The following is a 26,241-nucleotide window of genomic DNA, read 5'->3' on the forward strand; positions in this document are numbered from 1 at the left end:
AATCTCCCACCTTTGCATAGCCCGCTTCACCTGCTGCCCAAGATCCAGGTACAGAACTGCCCATTCAGACACCTTCTCTCAGCCTGCTATTGCCTCATCAAATTTATTTCTTCTTACTTTGACTCCATCCCTCTCCCCACTCCAGGCTCTCCACCCACCCCCTCGCCCTCGCTTACATCTCTGATGCTCTCCATCACTTTAGCAGTTTCCAGTTCTCTGCTCAGCTGGCACATCTTCAGTATCACAAATGCAAGAAATTCTGCAGACGCTGGAAATCCAAAGCAACACACACAAAATGCTGGAGGAACTCAGCAGGCCAGGCAGCATCTATGGGAAAGAGTAAACAGTAGACACTTCAGGCTGAGACCTTCTATCAGTACTCAAAGACACATCTTTTAGTTTATACACACAATTCCCTTACACTTGCATCCACAACTGGATAGTCTGAGGCCTTCCACTTCTTTACTGAACAGACAGCCATCCAGTTTCTTTAGTTCAACACAGTTATCAACTTGCTGAACACATTCTGAAATCGCACATCTCCTTTAACTTCAGACACTTTCTCCAGATCAAAAACATAACTACAGGAACTTCCATTGGCCCAAGCTACATCTGTCTTTTTATATAGAAAAAAAATCAAACAGGTTTTGTTTTGGCATTTCGCAGGTCATTCCCTCGATTCTTTTTAAAGTACATCAAAGGATGTAAAGTGCTACTTCCAGAACTCAGAAAGAACTTAAAACTTTTGCTGCCAACTTCCATACTCATGCTTTCACGTGGCGTGATCTGTCCATCTTCCCTTCCTGTTTCCATCTCAAAGTCAAAGTAAATTTATGATCAAAGTACGTACACTTATTGGCCACTCTATTAGGTACACCTGCTCACTAGTGCAAATATCTAATTGGCCAATCATGTGGCAGCAACTCAATGAATAAAAACATTTAGACATTGTCGAAAGTTTCAGTTGTTGTTCAGACCAAATATCAGGATGGGGAAGAAATGTGATCCAAGTCACTTTAACTGTGGAATTATTGTTGGTGTCAGATGTCGTGGTTTGAGTATTTCAGAAACTACTGATCTCCTGGCATTTTCACATACAGGTCTCTAGAGTTTACAGAAAATGGTGTGAAAAACAAAACAAAAAGAAATCCAGTGAGCAGCAGTTCTATGGGCAAAAATGCTCTAATAATGAAAGAGGTCAGAAGAGAATGGTCAGACTACTTCAAGCCGACAGGAAGGTGACAGTAACTCAAATGCTACATGTTACAACCGTGGTGTGCAGAATGCACATCATGTTGAATCTTGCTACAGCAGCGGAAAATCACAGGTGATAACAAAATGGCCACTGAGTGTATTTGTCACAATATACTTATTTATAAATATACTCTATTTATTTATTGAGATACAGTGCAAAATAGGCCTTTCCGGCCCTTCAAACTATGTCACACAGCAATCCCCTGATTTGATCCTAGTCTAATCAAGGGACATTTTACAATGATCAATTAACCTACCAATCAATACGTCTTTGGACTGTGGGACTGTGGGATGGAACTGGAGCACCCGGAGGAAACTCACACAGTCACGAGGAAATCATACAAACTCCTTACAGGCAGCGGCGGGAATTGAACCCGGGTCACCCATACTGTAAGGCTTGTGCTAACCACTACGCTACGGCACCCCTCCATCCCCATTTTCCTGAGGTTCATTGACAGGAAAATAAAGAAAGATACTAGAATTTATGAAGAACTATACATAAAGACTGACAAACAATAAATCTGTGAAAGAAGACAAATAGTAGAAATTTTAAAAATACATAAGCTCGACATTAGTGCACTGCAAACACTTATTACAAGCTTGTCACATCCATCTCAGTTATACGTACCTCCTTCTATCCCGGCACCTAGAAGGGCAATTCAGTGTTCCCTTTTCCCCAACTCCAATAACGTTTTCTACACCAGTGCTTATGAAATGTCCCTTCCTGAACTGCGGCTTCACCTCTACAACAAATGAGAGTTCTTGAATACACCTGAGCTGATATTGGTACCTCTGATCTGACTCCTCCTCCAGACAGAACAATAGAATTTCCCTGGTTTTTTAAAGCCTCTCCCCCAGCCTCCACAAACAACTTCGCAAGTCCTTCACATTTTCTGGCACTGGCAATGAGATTACACCACCAGACAATTTAACCTCCCCTCCTTTTTCAGCATTCTGAATGGACAATTCCCTTTGTGACCCTCTGGTCTGCTCCTCCATTTCCACATTTTCTCAAACTTCCCTATACAACTACAAGAGATGCAATACCAGCTCTTTTATCTCCTCCCTTCCTAGCAACCATTGTTCCAAAAAGTCCCAATTACACTTTTTCCAATTCTCACAGTTTCCTCAATATTGTAGGATCCAAATATACATTGGTCAATAGCCTGACAAAGCAACCAATTTCAGACCGCAGGCACAAAAATGAGCTTCTGGTGCCTGCTAATTTCATTCTCCATCCCACTCCTACTCTTTCTGTTTATGGTCTCCTATTACAAAACGGTCCATTGTAGGAACAGCACTCATCTTCTTTCTGAGCATGTTTCTGCCCTACAGACTCAATTTTTTTTATTCTACAACTTTAGGTCACTTGCTTTTTCTGTAGAAGGAGTGAGGATCAACTTTATTCACCATATACGTTGACATGTATTAGGAAATTGCCATGATGGTGCCACATGCAACAAAAAGACAACATTTTAACAACTATACAGAATAAAAGTGAAGTTAGAAGTACAGATAGGAAATAAAGTGTGCATAAATTCATTAACAGCAGCATGTAGTTACAAGGTAAACAGTATTATAAAGTGTTTACAGTGCAATTCATTGACATAGATAATAGCGGGGATGGAATGGCTAACTAGAATGGTTAAGCAGATTAACTGCTTGGGGGAAGAATTTTTTAAAATGGTCTTAATAGCCCTGTAGTGCTTTCGGAAAAGGAAGTTTATTCGGTGGGTAATGTCCACAACGATTTTTCCTGACAGCTTCTTTGTCTTGGACACACACAAGACAAAGAGCATTCTATGGTAGTGGATCTGTGGAGTGCTGTGCCACAGACTGCGGTGGAGGCCAAGTCCAAGGGTATGTTTAAGGTAGGAGTTGATCACTTCCTGATTGGTCAGGGCATCAAAGGATATGGCAAGAAGGCAGGTATATGGGTTGAGTGGGATCTGAGATCAGCCATGATGGAATGGCGGAGCAGACTCGATGGGCTGAATTGTCTAATTCTGCTCCTATGTCTTATAATCTAAGTCCTGCAGCAGGGCCAGACTTTAGGCTGGGCTGCAGCCCAGGGGCCAGAGCTGCAGAAGGGCCCAAAATGGGTAGCTATCATCATGGTAGACAAAAAAAAATGAGAGTGGAGCACAGAAAAGAAAAACAAACAAGAAAAAGTGGACTGTGAGAAAGAAGCATTAAAAAAGACATTGAAATTGACAGAATTTTTTAAACCTGTTCTCGATGATGCAGCAGTACTATTGCTTTTGTCACAGTCTTAGACCGGTGGACAAATGGAGACTTGTTCAACAGCTAGCCACCATTAATGTTAATGTTACCGCTACTGAGGATCCTTACAGCAATGATCCTGCTTGGTGAGGAAAAGAAATGTTAGATGATTCAGTCCGAGCATACTGGGCTAAGAAAGGGCCGGAGTCCTACCAGAATAAGGATGTGGATATCAAAGCTTCAGAACAAGTATACAAACAGCAGAGATGTTTTTCTCCAAATTTCACTTCAAACGCCAGCTCGTAAATAGGCAATGGCTCTTATATTCCCCTTCCACTGGGTGTCTGTTTTCTTTTGCATGCCGCATCTTCAGTGATGGTAACTGTCAGTCCATCTTCGAAACTGGCTTTAGCGACTGGAAGCATGCCGCTGAGGGCATAGGAAAGCATGAAAATAGCGAGCACCACAGGAAAACAATACTGACCTATGTTACACTAGCGTCTGACAGCGGAAGAATAGATACAGAACTGCAAAAATGGTTCGAGTCAGAGTGTGTCTACTGGACCGACGTATTGAGAAGAGTGGCAGCGGTTGTGAAGTTTTTGGTCGAAAGGGGACTGGCTATCCGAGGCTCCAGTGACATATTTGGCAGGCCTGATAACGGCAACTACATGGGCATCCTAGAGGTAATAAGTGAGTTTGACCCGTTTTTGAAGGCGCACGTACAGAAATTTGGAAATGCAGGATCAGGCACCCCTTCGTATCTTTCACCTAAAACATGTGAGGAGTTTATTGAGCTCATGAGTGATCGAGTTCTGTCAGAGATCATCAGTGAAGTCAAAATGGCCAAATACTTTTCTATTAGCATCGATTCAAGCACAGATGTTGCACACGTAGATCAGCTCATACTCATTTTACGTTATGTGTCAACTGATGGAAACATTCAAGAGTGATTCTTACCTTTTCTACCCATTGAGAGCCACACAGGGGGAGGCTTTATGTGAGTCTGTGCTCAAAGTTTCAGGAGCGATGAATATTGATATAAGCAACTGCAGGCGGCAGTGCTATGACAATGCTGCAAATTTGTCCGGTGCATACAAAGGCTTACAATCCCGCATCAAGGAAATCAATTCACTTGCTGAGTGGGTTCCATGTTGCAGCACACACTGTTGTGTTGAAACAGCTGATTTTTCCAGCTTCATGCAGAATGTGTTCAACTTCTGCTCCAAGTCAACTTCTAGGTGGAAGGTGGTGACCATAGAACGTCAACCTAATGCGAACAAGTGCACTGAAACTCTGAGGCCTCTCTCTAATACAGATGGGCTGCACATGCAGAAGCCACACAGGTATTGTGCGGAAATTATGCCAATATTCAAGATTCGTTAAAGAGCATTGCAGATGACATTAATCAGAATGTGGCAACTAGAAATGAAGCAAGGTCACTATACAAAAAAAATGGACAAGCTGGAGATAGCTTTTCTGAGCAAATTCTGGCATTGCATTCTTCAGTGCTTTGAAAGTGCAAGTGTTGCATTGCAAGCTGTAAATCTATACCCGTGTAATGCTGTGGATTTGATGAGATCACTACGGGGATACAGAGCAAGCTTGCGTGATCAATTTGATACTTTTGAGACCCAAGCTAAAACTATGTCTCCAACAGTCTTACAAGTGTACAAAGAGGGCACCCAACAACAAAGAAAACATAAAGCCTGTCTGGGTGAATCCACAACAGCTGATGAGGGCTTGTCAGCCAGAGGAAAATTCTCAGCTACTGTTTTTTTGGTCCCGATGGATAGATTACTTGCAGAAATTGATTGCAGATTTGCATCATATAATGACCTTAACAACACATTTGGCATCCTAAACAATATCCCTTCTCTCTCTGTACAACATCTTATTTCTAAAGCAGATATTCAGCTGCGGTCACCACCTTCCACCTAGAAGTTGACTTGGAGCAGAAGTTGAACGCATTCTGCATGAAGCTGGAAAAATCAGCTGTTTCAACAGATAATTCAGTTAGACTTTGTGGAGGAGATTGTCCATTTCAGGAAATTACTAAGTGGCAAAGATATTTCATCCACAACAGAGCTTTTATGCTTCCTCAGAGAAAAAAAAAACTTGCAGGTCATCTTCCCAAATGTAAGCATTGCTTTGAGGCTTTACCTGACTCTCACTGTCACAAATGCAAGTGGTGAGCGATCTTTCTCCAAGCTCAAGCTATTGAAGAATAGGCTCAGATCCACAATGGGACAGGACAGGCTGAATCATCCTACTCTGATGTCACTTGAAAGTAATCTTGTTCGGAAACTGGATTTTAGTGATCTGATCAAGGACTTTACTGCAAAGAAATCCAGAAGAACTGGGTCTTAATTTTGAAAAACTTTGTAACTATCCAGGCTTGTGTGTCAGTGCTGTTCCTGTTTTTGTGGCAATAGGCTAATAGTTGACTGTGTACAAACCTAGTAAGTAATAAGTGGTCTTTACTCTGCAAGCCACACAGCACAGCAATAAATTAGTATGTGCTAGATCTCATTTTTCAAAAAGATTATTGGAGTATTGTCAAGTTTCCTAGTTTGCCATAGTGCCATCTCTCTTGGCCTTTTTGTCTCTCATTTCCATTTTACTTTCTCAGATCACGGTTGACAAAAATACCTAGATAAAAATGCCTTGGCATTGTTTGAGAAATAAGGTCTATGGTATGTGCAGCAATAGCTAAATAAAGATTTAGGATTGGGTACATCGTACTTCGTCTTCCTCATAATTTTACTAAGCAAACTAAGCCTAGGTCAATTTTTGAGTGCTTTAGATGCTGTCCTTCAAACTAAGAATCTGCATTTCTTTCTGTCCTCCCTCTTAAGGCCTGTACGTTTATAGCCTACGTGTTGTACTAAACCGATGTCTTGGTCCACAGCTTTGATATTTAGACCAGTACGATATTTACTCTTGTTCTTGCCTTTTTTTGCTTGGTACAGCAGCATTTTACGGTGTCCACAGGGGCCCATCAGGGCCTCCAGCCCAGGGGCCTCTGGCCCACTAAATCTGGCCCTGTCCTGCAGTGATGGTAGTCTGCAGCCAATGACCTTTTCTGCTGTCCTGATGGTTTGTTCTAGTTTTCATACCTTGTGAAAGATGGTTGTTCCAAACCAGACAGTGATGGTTTCTATGATGGCAATTGCATCAGTATCTTCTAGGGGAATTGAATTTTACCAAACAGTTAAAGACCTTGGCCTTAATACCTCCCTGTGCAACTGGATTGTCAATTTCATCACTTGCAGACCCCAGTCAGTTCAGTCAACATCTCCTCCCCAGTCTCCATCACAAGACTCTGTGCTTAGCCCCCTGCTCTACTCGCTTTACACCTATGATTGTGTGGCTAAGCACAGCTCCAATGCCATATTCAAGTTTGCTGACAACACCACTGTCGTAGACCAAATTAAAGGCTGTGATGAATCAGTATATACAATTCCAAATGAGCTTGGAGGTGACATTGGATGCACGGCAACTCTGGCAGGGTCTGCAAGACATTACTTCCTACAAAGTGTCACGTACCCCGTGACGGGAATAAAGAACCAGCAGAGATGGAAAACACTTTGGAGTCTAGTATTGCTATAAACTAATAATATTTATTAGTAACTTAGCAATACAGTAATATAAATGTAATAAATCAAACAGGTTAGCAATGATTATATATATAAGTAAGTAAATCAGTAAGTGTGGAAATATACGTATGAAAAACCAAGCTTCTTTAAGTCTAGGGGTAAAAAGATACAGCCTCACAATGTTGAGTAAAGTTCAGTTCAGTTCAGTTCGTGGTATTTAGTTGAATAGTGATGGAGAGAGAGAGAGAGAGTGAGTTGAGTCTTCAGGTGAGCTGTTGCCGTCGATCTTCTCGTCGTCCTCCGAAATCCTTCACAAATCACCGACTGTGACTTAACAAAGGGGACTGTATTTCGGTGTGGTGGAGCTATCTACCCAGGCAAGGGTCGGACACATGGACAAATCCCCACCGGTCTTGCCTTTGAATTTTCACTGCAAGAACCACGCATCAATCTGCCTGATCGATCCTCCAAAAACCCACTTTCTCTGTGGGCACAACAATGCTCATTCAGTGTCCAGATCATGTGTCTTTATCTCCCCATGCTGAGCATCACCAGTCATTCAAAGAGTCCCTCCTTCCTTTGTCTGTAAAGAAATGCAAGCAGGCAACAAGTCCTTGAAAGTAACATCAATAATGTGCTGTCAGTCACCATAGCAACCTTCCAGCTGCTAGGGGTTATCTCCAAAGTAGAAATCCAAAGTTACCTCCGGTGCCCTAACAGGACAGTCCAACCATTAATCTTCGTCTCTCTCTCTTTTTGGCACTTTGAAAGTGCAAAGGGAGAACACAACAACAGCTGTGAAGCTCCCTGCTGCACCTGATGACACTGTGATCTCCAGACATCCCACCTCTCCCGGAAGTTCCGGGAGTCTCCCGCATATTAATAGTGGCTCCCCAATGTCCGTAAATTGTATTCAATGTCCTGGAAACCAATTTTTTTGAGAGCGAGAGAGCATGCGAGAGCGACCACGAGAGAGAGAGCGAGCGCAAGAGAGACAATGAGAGAGAGAGCGAGCGCAAGAGAGACAACGAGAGAGAGCGAACGCGAGAGACCATGAGAGAAAGAGCACACACGAGAGAGAGAGCGTGAGAGGGAGAGAGAGCACGTGAGAGAGAGTGAGAGAGAGAGCGTGAGAGACAGCACGAGAGAGAGAGCGTGAGCGACCATGAGAGAGAGAGCGAGCGAGAGAGACCACGAGAAAGAGCGCGCGAGAGCGCGTGAGAGAGAGCGTGAGAGGGAGAGAGAGCGCATGAGCGAGAGCGTGAGAGACAGCACGAGAGAGAGAGCACGCGAGAGAGAGCTAGAGCGACTATGAGAGAGAGTGAGTGCAAGAGAGACCACGAGAGAAAGAGTGCGCACGAGAGAGAGCGCGTGACAAAGAGTGTGAGAGAGAGAGAGAGAGCGTGAGAGAGAGTGCGAGAGAGAGAGAGAGAGAGGAGAGAGAGAGAGAGAGAGCCATGGCAGAGTGTTCCAAAAAAAGAAAATATAAAACGTACGTCACCCCAGACTGCACTAAAGTGTACCCCTGCTTAATAGGAGTCAAAAATAATGACAGTGTTGCTCGCTGCACTGTTTGCAACAGTGACTTTTCTATTGCCTATGATGGGTTAAAATGTAAAAGACATGTTGAGGTAAGTTTAACAGATGTCATTTGTTCATTAGTATAGCTAACGTTATTTAAACTAGCTGGCTAGCTGCTAAGGAGCTACGGTATTGCAGACATCCCAACTCTCCCGGAAGTTCCGGGAGTCTCCCACAAATTGATGGAGCTACCTCCCTGAAATGAATTTTTGCAGGGTGGGATGTCTGGATCTCCATCTCAGAGACCGATGTTAGACTGTCTTTAAAGAAAGTGAACCCTCGCAAGGTCCCAATGGAGTACCTGGTACGGCTCTGAAAACTTGTGCCAACCAGCTAGCGGGAGTATTCAAGGACATTTTCAACCTCTCACTGCTATGTGTGGAAGTTCCCACTTGCTTCAGAAAGGCAACAGTTATACCAGTGCCTAAGAAGAATAATGTGGGCTGCCTTAATGACTATCGCCAGGTAGCACTCACATCGACAGTGATGAAATGCTTTGAGAGGTTGGTCATGACTAGACTGAACTCCTGCCTCAGCAAGGACCTGGACCCACTGCATTTTGCCTTTCGTCACAATAGGTCAACGGCAGATGCAATCCCAATGGCTCTCCACACGGCTTTATACCACCTGGTCAACACAAACACCTACGTCAGGATGCTGTTCATTGACTATAGCTCAGCATTTAATACCATCATCCCCACAATCCTGATTGAAAAGTTGCAGAACCTGGGCCCCTGTACCTCCCTCTGTAATTGGATCCTCGACTTCCTAACTGGAAAACCACAATCTGTGGGGGTTGGTGACAACATATCCTCCTCACTGACGATCAACACTGGCACACCTTAGGGGTGTGTGCTTAGCCCACTGCTCTACTCTCTGTATACACAAGACTGTGTGGCAAGGCATAACTCAAATACATCTATAAATTTGCTGATGATACAACCACTGTTGGTAGAATCTCAGGTGGTGATGAGAGGGTGTACAGAAGTGAGATATGCCAACTGATGGAGTGATGCCACAGCAACAACCTGGCACTCAATGTCAGTAAGACGAAAGAGCTGATTGTGGACTTCAGGAAGGGTAAGACGAAGGAACACATACCAATCCTCATAGAGGGATCAAAAGTGGAGAGAGTGAGCAGCTCCAAGTTTCTCAGTGTCCAGAACTCTGAGGATCTAACCTGGTCCCAACATATCGATGCAGTTATAAAGAAGGCAAGACAGCAGCTACACTTCATTAGGAGTTGGAACAGATTTGGCATGTCAACAAATACACTCAGAAACTTTTATATTTGTATTGTGGAGACAGGCTGTATTACTGTCTGGTATGGAGGGGCTACTACACAGGACCAAAAGAAGCTGCAGTCGGTTGTAAATCTAGTCAGTTCCATCTTGGGCACTAGCCTACAAAGTACCCAGAACATCTTCAGGGAGCAGTGTCTCAGAAAGGTGCGTCCATTATTAAGGACCTCCAGCACCCAGGGCATGCCCTTTTCTCACTGTCACCATCAGGTAGGAGGTACAGAAGTCTGAAGGCACACACTCAGTGATTCAGAAACAACAACTTCTCCTCTGCCACCTGATTCCTAAATGGACATTGAATCTTTCGTCACAACCTCACTTTTTTTTAATATACAGTATTTCTGTTTTTGCATGTTTTTAAAAATCTGTTCAATATACATAATTGATTTACTTGTTTTATCTATTTATTTTTATTCTAATCTTTTTACTTTTTTTTGATCTTCCATCCTTGGACTCACTTTACACCACACGCTGTCGGAGCAGTGCTGCCATGATAATCAAGGACACGATCCACGCAGCCAACACACTTTTTGTCCCTCCTCCCTCCGGGAGAAGGCTCAGGGGCTTGAAGACTCATACGGCCAGATTTGGGAACAGCTTCTTTCCAACTGTGATAAGACTGCTGAACAAATCCTGACCCGGATCTGGGCCATACCGTCCAAATATCCGGACCTGCCTCTCGGTTTTTTTTTGCACTACCTTACTTCCCATTTTTCTATTTTCTATTTATGATTTATAATTTAAATTTTTAATATTTACTAATTTTTACTATTTTTACTATGTTAATGTTTAATATTTGTAATCCAGGGAGTGGGAAGCACAGAATCAAATATCGCTGTGATGATTGTACGTTCTAGTATCAATTGTTTGGCGACAATGAAGTATAAAGTATAGTATAGTCTTTAACTGATGGATCACTGGACATTGATATATAAGAACTGGTCAATTATGTAGTACGATATCTGTTTGAAATATTGCCTCGGCTTTTCTCTCTAGATAAGCATAGACTGCAGGACATTTCCTACATTGTATTTCACAACAATTATGTTCCTTTGTTGTGTTCTCTGTCTCTAACAGCCTGCATTGACCTTCTACAACTTATTCCCATGGCCTTTTGGTGCAGTAGGATTAAGTCTGGGAACTGAGTCTTACATCAGTGATAGCAAAGTTGTTGGAGAAAATTCTGATGGACGGGATTTGATCTACTAAGCTCCCCCAGCATCCCATGTGTTGCTGCAGACTCCAACATCTTGTGTCTTCACCAGGATGCTGCATGGAATGGAGGACCTTTGTTATAGGGAGAGCTTGGAAAGCCATGAAATGCAGAAGACTGAGGGATGCTTATTGAAATTAAAGAACTAGATAGGGATTATTTTCACAGGGCAGGACTGTTTAGAAAAGGGTACAGATTAAAGGTGAGAGGGAAGAAATTTAAAGGAATGGGTGTGGGGATGTTTTTCTATGTTCTTCCAAAGCGTGGTGAGTACCCAACATGAGCTGTCAGAGGAATTGGTGGAGGCAGATACATTTAAATATTTAAAAGAGATTTGGACAGGTGCTTGGATAGGAAAGAAATGGGAGGGCTATGGACCTAATATGGGCAAATGAGATTAGCAATAGTTAGGCATTGCGAGGTTGAAGTGGGGCGAAATGGCCTGTTTCTGTCCTAGACAATTCCATGATATTTCATTCGAATCCTCCCATACCCTCTCTTCGCTGCTCTAAATTATTTTTACTTTTCTATTTTTATGGACGCTAATTCTGTTACTCTTGCCCAGACATCCCACCTCTCCCGGAAGTTCCGGGAGTCTCCCGCATATCGATAGTGACTCCCTGATGCCCAGAAATTATATACAATATCCCAGAAATCAATTTTTTTGAGAGGGAGAGGGAGAGCGAGCATCCTGATTGGTCTCTCTTCGTGCTAAGATTGGTCCCCAACCACCGGGCCCTGAGGAAACGATATAATTTGGCGATATGAGTCAGCTGCACTTTTCCCTCATTCCCCGTCACGCTCACTGTTGAACTTGAACTCACGTGAGGTCATTTCGCACGGTCATCCATGTTAGCGCGGGAAGATCACCTCCTCGAGCTTGCAAATGACAGTGGGCTGAAAAGTATGTTTGACATAACATCTTTGCCGGCATTCTGGATCAAAGTCAAGGCTGAATATCCTGAGATAGCCACGAAAGCACTGAAAACGTTGCTTCCATTTCCAACATATCTCTGCGAAGCGGGGTTTTCTGGAATGAATGCAACGAAAATAAAATTGCGGAATAGACTGGACATACGGAAACCCCTTCGAGTATCGCTGTATCCCATCACCCCTCGATGGCACCGTCTTGTTGCAGGAAAACAAGCCCAGGGCTCCCACTGATTCAGCGATATTGGTGTGTCGCAACGATTTTATATGTTCATACGAGGAAAATATGCGCTGTGTGTTTAATATCCAAATGTTACTTAAAATGTTATGATGCTATTGACTTATAATTGACATCATGCGAGGAAAATATGCGCTGTGTGTTTAATATTAAATTTGTTAGATACTGTAAACCCTTTTAGAAACAAAATGACTTATAGTGGACTAATCACTTATATTCCGGTCGTGATTAACAATCCCCTCCCCCCCGTCGGCCGGTTCGCAAGAATATTGTCAATATTAAACCGGTCCACCGTGAAAAAAAGGTTGGGGACCCCTGCTAAGTAGACCTATCAGTTTTCTCTGTGGACGGGCTTTACAGTCGACCTCAAAGATAATGACAGTGTTGCTCGCTGCACTGTTTGCAACAATGACTTTTCTATTGCCCATGGTGGGTTAAAATGTAAAAGACATGTAAATTGTACAGGTGTCATTAGTTCATTAGCATAGCTAACGTTATTTAAACTAGCTGGCTGGCTGCTGAGGAGCTACTCTATTGATGTCCTACGTGATTAGGCCAAACTCCCTGTAGACTTGCTTAAAGTTGTAATAGGATAAACATGATAATATAATTACATATTTTAATGTAACATTTTCTGCATATACCCAACTTGGTTTACAGATTAGACAAAATCACTAAACAAAGTATTACATACACCCTTGGAAGCCGAACCGGGGGGGCGGGGGTGCTACCTCCCTGAAATGAGTTTTTGCAGGGTGGGATGTCTGCTTGCCACTAATTTTATCTGACCCGCCAAATATTTCCAATTTTTTTCTGTCTTTATCTCAGCCTTGCAGTAACTGCAGTTTTTTTATTCACAAGAAGCTAGTCAGACAACATTTGCACTGGAATACATCATTCAATTTACAATGTAAATGTGTGATTAATTTCTTTATTAACTACGTACCCTTGTTTGCTGACAATGATCGAGCGTTACGTCAAAGATTATCTTAGAAAAATCAACAAGAATTTAACAAAAATCTTCTTAGGAGTACTCGAAAAAAATCTAACAAGAATATTTGAGATTCCTTTGGATTCTATATACTTCATCTACTGCGTTTAACGAGGATTTGCCCCTGTTGCCTCTTAACCTTTAACCTCTGACTCTTCCATGGAAACCAAAATGGCTCCCGGACAACGGAGACGCGCAGCAATTTAGAATGGCCGGTCGGCGAAAAGGGCTTTTAAGCTTCAGAAACATTTAAGACTCTGGGTAAAGGAAGTTGCATCGAAATCGGGTATCCCTAGGCGGGAGTGAAGACAGGTGACTTTTTTAATTCGTCATCTTTAGCGCGGTTTGTAAGGTGAAGCCGCGGACCTGATCTGCACCGGTTGCAACCCTCTTCTCCCCCACCATCAATCAAAAGCGAGTCTGTAAAGTGTAGCTTCGGCATTTACCGGGTGCCCCATTGATTCGTGTGTTGACTTGATTGCTGAATTAGGAAATGGTTTTGGGGTGTTTCCGTAGCTCACTGTATTCCGCGGCGTACCCCTTCACCTCTGGATTGAGTTCTGACAGTGGTAATTTGACCACGGCTCTAGGACTCAGCTATCCTCGGCGGTATTATTTATTTATTTCCTGGATCCATTTTGCTATTCATTTTTTTATTGAAATCTATGCGCTTTCGTGCCTTTAGGCACACAATACTATATTTAAAACACACAAAATGCTGGAGGAACTTGGCAGGTCAGGCAGCATCTATGGAGAGGAATAAACAGTCGACGTTTCGGGTCGAAACCTTTTATCTATAGTGGGCCAAAACACGCTCGGCTCTGGCTGGCGTTTCTGTAGCGAACCTGCATTCTACAAAGAAGAAATCAGAAATGATTATTTTAATAATTCCATAGTTATTGTGTGTTCGTCCTCTGATTTAGTTTAGGTCACAGCTCATTGTGTGGCTGGAAGCATCCCGCTTCTTGATGGTACGCCAGTAAGCACGAAGCATCTATTCCGCAGTCTGCTACATTCCATTGGAGATCAGCAATACAGTAATTTGCTTATGCAGTTCAGGTCTCACGAGATTAAAAAAAAAATCACTGTATCTTAGACAACAAATAAGGTTTAACTGATAAGAAAAAAATTGAGAAACAGAAGTGAGATTGAGAAGATGTACTGAGCTTTCCTTACTTTTCATATGAATGGATTACCTTGCAATGATCGGTTGAATTGAAACGTTAGTGATTGGAAATGCCCACTATGTCCACCCCCCCATCTGAAATTTGACATGAGCAGTATTTGGTTTGGTTGGTAAAGGCGTTTTAAAGTTTGTTGTCATGGTTCAATAGGTAGGAAAGGCAAAGGATTTATGATGCTCTCTAAAACTCAACTAACCTATCGACTTTCATTCTTTTCATTTACAGTAAGAAATGGCCATTATTTTAAGGACAAGATATCATACCAGCCAAAGCTTTTGCTTAGTCATGGATGTAATTTGCATATTTCCTCACAATATAAGAGGAGTTGATTTTAGACAGCTCACAGAACAATCCAATTCCCCCAATAATTTTCCCTGCAATCTAACCAGGTTCCACAATTTCCCCTGTATTTTACCAATAGAGACAATTTACAGTGACTAATTAACCTGCTATACTGCATGTGAGAGGATTGGAGAAAACCACAAGCTCACGGGAAGAAGTGTGGAAACTCCACAGCAGCACTGGAGATCAGGATTGAATTCAGGTCACTAGAGCTGTGAGGGAGCAGTTCTATAACTGTATCGCTATGCTGCTCTGCTGCTTTTTATTAAATTTGCAGAAAATTGCTGGATTTTATTATGCTTCTTTAATTCTTCAGGCATTAATTTGCATATTGTCATGTACCAAGTGGATTATCATTAAAGATACGAAAAATGAGTCAATCACTGAATGGAGAAGAGGAAATTTTCAGGGAATTGGTAAGAACATTAACCTCCTTTGATAATTGATTATGTCAATATGCATGTTATCCATATTTATCATTTTCATTCATCTGCCAAAGGTTATCCTGGCTGGTAGTTTCTTTAGAAATAGGTTTTTCATTACTATATTAGACTTCAGTTAAAAACCTCACCTGCTTACCTTTGAGAGCCAGCAAGGATAGTGTTTAACAGACTTTAAAGACAGCCACAGCATAGCAATTGATTAGTAAATTTGCAGAAAAATTGGTGTTGTTTTTGAAGATATGGAGGATAATGAGGATACTGAGATCAGGGAGAGGTACGCCGATACTCTAGATCAGGAGTTCACGATGTTTTTTATGTTAGGGAGCCCAAGTTGGGAACCTCTGCTCTAGTTAGGTGTTAAAACAAAATAACACTACAGTCAGAAACACATCGCTGCTGTAGTGTAGTTTCTTTATACTGGTGATCTCCAGGGTGTTGTTGATGGGGAATTCATTGATTGATATGCTGCTGTATGTCAAGAGCAGGTAATTTGTCTGTTCCTTACTAGAAAGATTGCAAGACCAAAGCTTATACCCAGTACTTTTCTGGTTGAGTATTGCTTGATTAAACAATTATTTTTGGTTACATACTTGCTAAAAGAGTTGTATTGCTCCATTTGGTGATTGAGAGAATTTGTGTTCCTACCATACCTGTTATTTACTAGCACTACCTGTTGGTGGAATTGGAATTGTGTTTCATCTGCTATGAATTGCATCCCTCCTTTTACTTAGTCTATAGGCAACTGTTCAATAGTAGTCTCTCTTGTATAATACTTTCTGACTTGGATCATAGTTTCTAATTAAGTTATCCTTAAAAGAAGACATTTGAATGCTGCAAAATGCATTTCCTTTGAGCACAAATAGACTTGTAAGAGCAATATTCGACAATAGGTGCAGGAGTAGGCCATTTGGCCCTTCGAGCCAGCACCACCATTCACTGTGATCATGACTGATCATCCACAATTGGTACCCTGTTCCTGCCTTCTCCCCATATTCCTTGACTCCGCTATCTTTAAGGGCAGTATCTAACTTTTTCTTGAAAGAATCCAGAGAGTTGGCCTCCACTGCCTTCTTAGGCAGAACATTCCATAGATCCATAACCCTCTGTGTGAAAAAAGTTTTTCCTCAACTCCATTCTAAATGGTCTGCCCCTTATTCTTAAACTGTGGCCTTTGGTTCTGGACTCCCCCAACATTGGGAGCATGTTTCCTGTTCTAGCGTGTCCAATCCCTTAATAATCTTATACGTTTCAATCAGATCCCCTCTCATCCTTCAAAATTCCAGTGTACACAATCCCAGTCACTCCAATCCTTCAACATATGACATTCCTGCCATCCCTGGAATTAACCCAGTGAACCTATGCTGCACTCCCTCAATAACAAGAATGTCCTTCCTCAAATTTGGAGACCAAAACTGCACACAATACTCCAGGTGTGGTCTCACCAGGGCCCTATACAACTGCAGAAGGGCCTCTTCGCTCCTATACTCAACTCCCCTTGTTATGAAGGCCAACATGCCATTAGCTTTTTTAACTGCCTGCTGTACCTGTATGCTTACTTTCAGTGACTGATGAACAAGGACACCTAGATCTCGTTGTACTTCCCCTTTTCCTAACTTGACACCATTCAGATAGTAATCTGCCTTCCTGTTCTGTTCTTGCCACCAAAGTGGATAACTTCACATTTATCCACATTAAACTGCATCTGCCATGCATCTGCCCATTCAAGTTAAATACCTTAAGATAGGTGAAAGATTTTGTTAATTTGGCCTTTGTTCTTATAAACACAACTTCATTAGAGAATGGTGTGGAAAGGTAATAAATGGTAGTGAGTTCCATTCTGCTCCAATTAACATTTGTTCTTACTTGTCAGTGTGCATGTAATGGACTATCGTTTGAGAAGATTGCTCAGGAAGGACCACGTGTCAAGGAACTAGAAATGTTTTTCTCAGGATATCCTCGAATGGTGGGACTCCTAAACTTTCCAAATTTAGTCATTCTTACATTAGTGAAACAGGATATCAGACGGATTGAAGGTTTGGAAGGGTGCCCTTTGCTTTCTGAACTATGGATTGTGGAGTCACATTTAGTGGTGAGTTGCATATTTTGTTGGAACAAAATCAGAGTACTTCAAGTACCTATTATAAGGGAGTAGGACTCTGGCTTGTTCTTTTTTTTAAAGAAATAGATGTCTTTGTTTGATATGTCAAATACCACTAAATCAATATTGTATGGCTCTTCTGGCCTTTAAATCTTATTGATTTTCTGTTGCATAATTTCAATAAAGTAGAATTTCTATTCAAATTAACCATTCAGAGTTTCAGAGCAATGCATTCCCTTTTCATAATAGAGCATTCTGTGTAAACTTACATTATAACCTCATTACTTCTGGTTTGATGTATTTTGAATTTTCATAATTTTTGCTTTTCCAAAGGAGTAAATAAAATCCAGATAAATAACCTAGAGAAAAGATCACAGCAAATCCTGAAAATATATTGAGTTGCTAATGGCAATACTATCAAATGTAGTTAGGGGCAGCTGAAAGTTGGCAGCAAAGTTAGTTGTAGAAGTCACAAGTATTAAAGTCTGGTTACGATTCTGAAAAATCTTTTGAATTTGGGAGTATTGTATTACTATAAAAAAATAAATTTCTTGCCCAGGTTTCATCACTTAACTATTGCTAAAATATTGGGAGAGCTACCTGAGGGTCTCAAAATTTCGTTTTGTTTCAATTGAGTATTGTCTATCTGAGGCATCTGTCAGTCATGGAAATTGCATCCTAGCTGTCTAAATATGCAAGCCTGGGCAGTACGATATGGAGAGCAAACTGTTGCCCATGTTGCAAGCTCCCCCTCTCCATGCATCTGATGAATGGCAGAGATCAATACACTTTAGTATCAGCAGTGTCGCAAAAGTTGCCAGTCAGCACTGAACTCAATGTGGGACTGCTTTAGGGACTCCTGCTCCAGATTTTTCCTTCAAGGTTTTGCTGCAAAGCAGTGGCGGTTTGAGATCAGTGTTTTCCTTCTCCTAGATGACCTACCAACCATTGCTGACGAACCCCATCTACCTGAAGCGACTGGTTTTAAGGCGCCAGTAACTGGCCTTTGCCCCTTCTCCTGTCAGTTGAAACAGTTCCAACAGACTTCGTAGCTAAGCCACATGTGAAGGCCAGGAGCTGGACTTGGTTGTCGGAGGCTATTTGAGGCACACGCCATTTGGAGGATTTAATAGGTTGTGTGAGCTTGTCCCCATTACCACTCCCCACTGTGACAACCTTAAGGAACGATTGAGTATTATTTATTATTTTTTAAATATTTGAGCAGTTTGTCTTTTGTACATTCACTGTTTGTCAATCTTTTGTATGTTTTTGTTGCTTCTATTGCATTTTGCTGTTCTACTGTGAATTCGTACTAGAAAATGAATGTCAGCGTAGTATATGGTGACATATATGTAGTTTGATAATAAATTTATTTCAAACTTTGTATTGTACTGGTATAAAAATTGGATTGATTAAAAAAACAGCATTATCTTTCTAGGATATTGAAGGATTAGATTTGTGTACAAATCTTCAAAAACTCTACCTGTATTGTAATGGAATCACTAAGATTAAAAATCTGGAAAATTTAATGAAGTTGGAGGTTCTTTGGTTGAACAACAATAAAATTAAGGTCATAGAAGTAAGTATGTCTTTTGAGTTCTTAGTACTCTTCCTTTCTTTTGATTGCCCTAATTGGTTTCAACATTTTGGATTTGCTTGTTCAAATGTTGCATTTTTTTTCTCTTTTGAAGGATGTATATAAATCCATGTTGTTAATATAATCTTAATAGTTTTGGGAATTAACTTTTAGAATATTCTTTTCTCAGAAATCCATTTGAAATCTTTGTTGCTGACTCATAATCTTCCACACATCAATTTGAGATCATTTAAAATTCCATTGCCATTACCCTAAGTTATAAGGAGGACATGGCCTATTTTGTGCATGCTTTATGTTTTAAGCTTTAATGGGATTTTGCAAATATTGCAATAAGCAAGAGGCAGAGAGAGAGAGAGGAAATTGAGAGTAGAGAAGCTTCATGATAGTAAAACTCCATAAACATGCATAAAACTATATATTTTTTAACTTTTTCACTATAGGGGTTAAATACACTAAAGAATTTAAAGGAGTTGAATCTTGCTGGCAATTTAATTGATGTGATTCGTAAGTATAATTTTCAAAAACGTTTTATTACTTATAGAGATCAATTTACATTTTTTTTTGGCTTGTTATGATTTGCCATGGTATCTCCTGATATCCTTACAGGGCTACAACTTAAATGTACTAAAGGGCACGTGTTTAAGGTTGGGGGTAAGATTTTCCACCCACAGGTTGCTGGGAATCTGGAATGTACTGCCTGAGTGGGTAGGGGAGGCAGGTACTTTTTATAGCATTTAAGAAGTTTCTAGATGAGCACTGAAACACTGGCATGTAGGTGGCTATGGGGCAGGTGCTGATAAATGGGATTAGTAGAGATAGGTATTTGATGGTGACAATAAGTACCAAAGGGACTATTTCAGTGCTGTATAACTCTGCCTGACTCCATGCTTCTGAAAGTTATTTACAGATCAATAATCTGAATCAGAATTAGGTTTAATATCACAGACATATGTTGTGAAATTTGTGAGCTTTATGGCAGCAATACAATGAAATACATGATAAATACAGAGAAAAACTGAATTATGGTAAGCATACTGTATATCTATTAAATTGACCATGCATCCGCACCAGACTTTGAGGTGAATGGTCCTGAATTCGAATCTGGCCGGCTCCTTGCACTTTCCATCCGTGCTGGGTTGAGCATCGAGCTAGCAATTTGGCCTCATTTTAAAAAAAACAGTCAAATGCTATGGAAACAGCAAAAATGCCACCTGAAGTGCCTCAGGGCGTGAAAAGTAACAACAACAACAATATATGTATATTAAGTAGTTAATGTTCATGGGTTCAATGTCCACTTAGAAATTGGATGGCAGTGGCGACGAAGCTGTTCGTGAATCACTGAGTGTGTGTGTTCAGGCTTCTGAAACCTCCTTCCCAACAGTAAAAATGAGAAGAGGGCATGTCCTGGGTGGTGGAGGTCCTTAATGACAGACATCGCCTTCCTAAGGCACCACGCCTTGTAGATGTCTTGGATACTATGGAGGCTAGTACCCATAATGGAGCTGAATAATTTTTCAAGTTTCTGCAACTTACCTTGTGCAGTACCGTCCCGCCCCCAAACCAGACAGTGATGTAGCCAGTCAGACTGCTCTCCACAGTACACATGTAGAAGTTTTTGAGTGTTATAGTTGACAAACCAAATCTCCTCAAAGTTCTAATGAAATATAGTTGCTGTCTTGCCTTCTTTATAGTTGTATCAATATGATATATTCAGGTTAGGTCCTTAGAGATATTGACACCCAGGAACTTGAAATTGCTCACTCTCTCCACTCCTGATCCCTCTGTGAGGACTGGTTTGTGTTTTCTCGTCTTACCCATTCTGAAGTCCACCTTCAGCTCATTGGTCTTGCTAACGTTGAGTGCAAGATTGTTGCTGCGACACCAACTCAACTTGAAATTCTGCCAACAATCGTTGTATCATCAGTAATTGTATAGATTGCATTTGAGTTATGCCTAGCCACACGGTCATGGGTGTAGAGAGAGTAGAGCAGTGGGCTAAGAACACATTCCTGTTGTGTGCCGGTGTCGATGATCAGCGAGGTGGAGATGTTATTTCCAATCCTCACAGGTTGGAAATAGCCAAGAGCCAAGGAGGTCTTAGGAAGTTGGGGATCCAGTTGCAGAGGTGGGTGGGGAGGGGTGGTTAGAGGCCTAAGTCCTGTAGCTTTTCAGTCAGGACTGTAGGAATTATTGTGTTAAACGCTGAGCTAAAATCAACAAACAGCATCCTGACATAGGTATTTGGTATTGTGTAGGTGATCCAAAGCCACGTGGAGAGCTATTGAGATTGCGTCTTCTGTAGATCTATTCTGGTGAACTGCAGTGGATCCAGGTCCTTTATGAGAAAGGTATTGATTGTAGCCGCAACCAACCTTTCCAAAAAGCATTTCAGCATTTCATCATGGTAGATGTAAGTGCTACTGGACGATAGTCATTAAGGCAACTCGCACTGCTCTTCTTGGGCACTGGTATAATTGTTGCCCTTTTGAAGCAGGTGGGAACTTCCGACCATAACAATGAGAGATTGAAGACGTCTTTGAATACCCTCACCTGTTGTTTGGCACAGGCTTTCAGAGCTTTACCAGGTATTCCATTTAGCCTTGCCTCCTTGTAAGGGTTCACCTTCGTGAAAGATAGTCTTAACATAGGCCTCCAAGACAAAGATCGGAGTCACCTGATGCAGCAAGAATCATCATAGCTGTAGTTTTATTCTCCCTTTCAAAGCCAAGATAAAAGGCTTTGAGCTCATCTGGTAGTGAAGTATCACTGCCATTCATGATGGTGTATTTTGCTTTGTAGGAAGTAACAGCCTGCAAACCCTGCTAGAGTTGATATGCATCTGATGTCGCCTCCAGCGTCTCTCAGAATGGTTTCTTGGCTCTAAAATTAGCCATCTGCAAGTTATACCTGGTTTTCTTATACAGTCCTGGGTTGCCATACTTAAAATGCCACAGATCTAGCCCTCAACAGACTACAAATCTCCTGGTTCATCAACAGGTTTTGGTTTGGGAACGTACAGTAAGTTTTCGTAGGCAAACGCTCATCCACACGTGTTTTAATGAAGTCTGTGACAACTGTGGATGACTCTCTGAATACAGTCCGCCCCACTGATTCAACGCAGTCCTGGGGGTGTTACTAAAATGATCACTAAAATCTCCCACAGCAGATAAAATGACCATCACTTAATTGCGAGGTATTCCAGGTCTAGTAAGCAATATCAGGAAATATCGACACATTAGTACATCACGTAGAGTTGATCATGAGGTATACACCTCCACCTCTGCTTTTGAGAGAGTGGTTCTAATTTCTAATTTCTTCCATACTAGTAATCTTAGACCTAAAGGAAGCATTTGATGTGGTTTAGAAATTAGACCTATTCTTGACTAGTTAAAATCCTTTGTGGTGTATGTAATATACAAAGTTTACTTATTCACAAATCTCTTCTAATCTGTCTTTATGTACATTTTGTACATTAGGAAAAGCCTGTGCAATCACTTTATCAACAAATGAAAGTCATAATTTCATTAAAAATTATAAATAAAGGGATGGCACAGAAGATTAGCAGTTAGCACAACACTTTACGGTGCCAGCTATAAAATTGTTTGGGTTTCAATTCCTGTCCCTGTAAGGAGTTGGTACATTTTCCCAGTGACTACATGGTTTCTCCTAAGTGCTCCAGTTTCCTCCCACGTTCCAAAGATATATGGATTCAGGTTAGTAGGTTGTGGGCATGCTATTTTGTTTGCCAGATGCGTGGCCACACTTGCAGGTTGCGCAAAGTGTATCCTTGGATGTGTTGGTCATTGACGCAAATGATACATTTCACTGTATGTTTTGATGTACATGTGACAAAAAGGGCTAATCTTTTTCTTTACTTCAGTATGAGTGGTGCCTGTTGCATTCGATCAGCTACACTGATTAAAAAAAAAATTCACCCAACAGAAAAATTATTAGCCTTTTTTGAACTTCAAACCATGCTTGTGCTGGAAAGCAAAACAATAGATAAATTCATTACTAACTCATGTCCATCACTATCATCACATCATTTTCTTTTCTGTTATACTCAGGTTCATGATATATTCACATTGTTTATGTGCAATTTCAGGAATCAGCTTTTACAGGAGCGGGATATACCAGTTAGTTAAGTGCAGCAACAACTTTTCACTCAATGTAAGTAAGACCAAAGATTTTCAGAAAGAGTAAGATGAAGGAACACAAATAATTCTCATGGAGGGATCATTCTCATGGAGAGGATGTTTCCTGTGGTGGGGGAGTCTAAGACCAGAGGATGCAGCCTCAGAATAGAGGGGTGTCCTTTTAGAACAGAGATGAAGAAGAATTTCATTAGCCGGAGACTGGTGAATCTGTAGAATTCTTTGTCCCAGGCAGCTGTGGAGGCCAAGTCTTTATGTATATTTAAGGCAGAGCTTGATTGGTCAGGGCATGAAGGATGTGGGGAGAAGGCAGCAGAATGGGGCTGAGAGGAAAAATAGATCAGCCATGATGAAATGGCGGAGCAGACTTGATGGTCTAAATGGCCTAATTCTGCTCCTATGTCTTATAGTCTTTTGATCAGAAGTGGAGAGAGTGAGCAATTTCCAGTTCCTGGGTGTCAATATCTCTGAGGACCTAACCTGGATGCAACATATTGATGCAGCTATAAGGAAGGCAAAACAGCAGCTCTACTTCATTAGGAGTTTGAGGAGATTTGGTTTGCCAACTAAAACTCTCAAACTTCCAAAAATACTGTATACCACGGAGAACATTCTGACTAGCTGCATCACTGTCATGTATGAAGGAGCTACTGCACAAGATTGAAGTAAGTTGCAGAAACTTGTAAAATTAGTCAACTTCGTCATGGGTACTAGCCTCCGTAGTATCCAAGGAGTGGTGCTTAGGAAGGCAGCATCCATCATTAAGGACCCACACCACCCAGGACATGCACTTTTCTTATTCTTACGATCGGGAAGGAGGAACAGGAGCCTGAAGGCACACACTCAGTGATTCCGAAACAGCCATCCAATTTCTAAATGGACAATGAACCCATGAACACTACTTCGCTACTTTTTTATTTCTGTTTTTTTTTTTGCACTACTTACAGTATTTTGATGACTATTTAATAGACATATACTTACTGTAATTTTGTTTTTTTCCTCTATATTTATTTATCATGTATTTCATTGTATTGCTGCCGTAATGTTAACAAATTTCATGACGTATGCTGGTGATATTGAACCTGATTCTGATATGAAGAAAGGCTTGAAAATCTACTCCATCTAACTAGAAAAGGTTATATTAACTAAATCTTTTTTTAAATTACAAAATACTTTGATAGGATAAATAACAAAAGGTTATTTCCTTTGTTGGTTTTGTTTTTTTTTTGGAGTTTAAAAGAATAAGAGGTAATCTTATTGATCCTAAGGGGGATGATAGGATATTCGTCAAAATATTTTTACTAGTGAGAGACTCTTGAACAAAGGGACATACACCAGTGGCCACTTTACTAGGTCCTCCTGTACCTAATAACATTGCCACTGAGTGTACATATGTCTCTGGTCTTCTTCTGTATGCCAACCACTTCATGGTTTAGTGCATTCAAAGATGGTTTTCTGCACATCACTGTAGTAATGAGTGTTTGTTTGAGCTACTGTCACCATCCTGTCAGCTTATTCTGGCCATTTTTCTCTAACGTCTCTCATTTACAAGGCATTTTCACTCAACAGAACTGCCACTCATTGGATTTCTTTTTACTTTTCACACCATTCTATGTGAACTATAAGAGACTTGTGCATCAAAACACTAGGAGATCAGCGCCTTCTGCGACACTCAAACCACTCCTTCTGGCACCAACATTCAAAGTCACTTAGGTTACATTTTTCCCCATTCTGATGTTCCCCAACAACTGAAAATTTTGACCATGTTTGCATGCTTTTATGCATTGAGTTGCTGCCAGATGATTTGAATTAATGAGCAGATGTACATATTAAAGTGGCTACTGAGTGTAGTTCCAAGTTAGGATATGAAGCATGTAGAAATATCTTCTTACAGAGTAGTGAACCACTGGAATTCTGTGCCCCAGAGGACTATTGGTGCCAAATTATTGGAGGCATTGAAAATCGTAGGAATAAAATTGTTATGCATGAGGACGTGGTACAGAGAAGAAGCTGGGGCTAGAGCAGTCATTATTGTACGGAAGGACAGGACATCTTTAAGGATCCAGGTGACCTACTCCTCCTCCTATTTCATGTGTAATACAGGCCATAAATGTCAATGATACTTGAAGAATGAAAGGTGTTTCAATGTTTTATTTGTATAAATGATTTGAACAAAGGTGTGGTTATTGAATTAATGACTTATGGAAAGTAAGTTGTAAAGCAACATAGGAAGCTGCAAAGGGATAGTTGTTAAGCTAGTAAGAATAGATTTGGTGAATGGAGTACAACATAGGAACATTAGCCATTTTAGAAGGAAAAATTAAGGATACTCCTTATGTAAATAGTGAGAGATTGCAGGTCCCTGAGATGCAAAGGATCTGGGAGTCCCAGTGCATGATTTGAACAAGACTAATATCAAGATATAAGAAATAATTAAGAAACCTAACAGAATCATTGCAAGGGGAGTTGAAAGCAATAAAAGTGAAATTATACCTCTGATTGAGACCACATCTAAAGTGTTGTACACAGTATTGATCTTAAAGAAGGGTTTTAATACATTGGAAGCATTTCATAGAATTGCTGCAACAATACCTGGAAATAGCCATCCTATGAGGAAAGTTGGACAGGTTAGGCATACCTGTAGGAGTTTAGAAAAGTGAGAGGAGACTTGATTGAAGGAAATGCATAGTCCTGAGTGGTTGTGATAGGATGAATGTGTGGATCCACCATAGATGAGAATCTAGAACAAGGAGTTACTGTTTTAAAAATAAGAAGTTGCCCATTTAATAGAGACAATGCGTTTATTTCTCTTGGTGGTTGGAATGGAATTGGATTGGTTTATCAATCTCACATGTACTCAAGTACAGCTTGTCTTTCATGCCGTTCAAACAGAACAAATTATTACATAGTCCATTGAGGTTGAAACAATAACAGAATACAGAATAAAGTGTAACAGCTATAGAGAAAGTGTAGTGCAGGTAAACAGTAAGGCGCAAGATCAAAACAAGGTCGATTGTGAGATAAGAGTCAGTCACAGTACTGTGACGAAAAACAAGTTATCAGAAGATTGATGCTGATGAGAGAGATAAAAGA

General features: G+C 41.0%; 1 protein-coding gene and 1 long non-coding RNA gene across 2 annotated transcripts in view; one reads left to right on the forward strand and one right to left on the reverse strand.

The window, feature by feature from the left end:
• Positions 1–207: 207 nt before the first annotated feature.
• Positions 208–13,348, reverse strand: LOC140185014 (uncharacterized). Its single transcript, XR_011882484.1, has 3 exons — positions 13,286–13,348; positions 11,996–12,201; positions 208–327 (listed from the first exon to the last, which is right to left on the reverse strand). It is a non-coding gene; the product is annotated as an uncharacterized lncRNA (long non-coding RNA).
• Positions 13,349–13,521: 173 nt separating this feature from the next.
• lrrc9 (leucine rich repeat containing 9) overlaps positions 13,522–26,241 on the forward strand; it is a 121,367-nt gene continuing 108,647 nt past the window's right edge. Inside the window, exons 1-5 of the mRNA XM_072238349.1 lie at positions 13,522–13,642; positions 15,173–15,272; positions 17,170–17,388; positions 18,836–18,976; positions 19,435–19,498. Of these exons, the coding sequence (XP_072094450.1) occupies positions 15,228–15,272; positions 17,170–17,388; positions 18,836–18,976; positions 19,435–19,498 (469 nt within the window). The 5' untranslated portion in view covers positions 13,522–13,642; positions 15,173–15,227. The remainder of the gene's footprint in view (positions 13,643–15,172; positions 15,273–17,169; positions 17,389–18,835; positions 18,977–19,434; positions 19,499–26,241) is intronic.

This window comes from Mobula birostris, chromosome 1, assembly GCF_030028105.1.
Source record: "Mobula birostris isolate sMobBir1 chromosome 1, sMobBir1.hap1, whole genome shotgun sequence".
NCBI lineage: Eukaryota > Metazoa > Chordata > Chondrichthyes > Myliobatiformes > Myliobatidae > Mobula > Mobula birostris.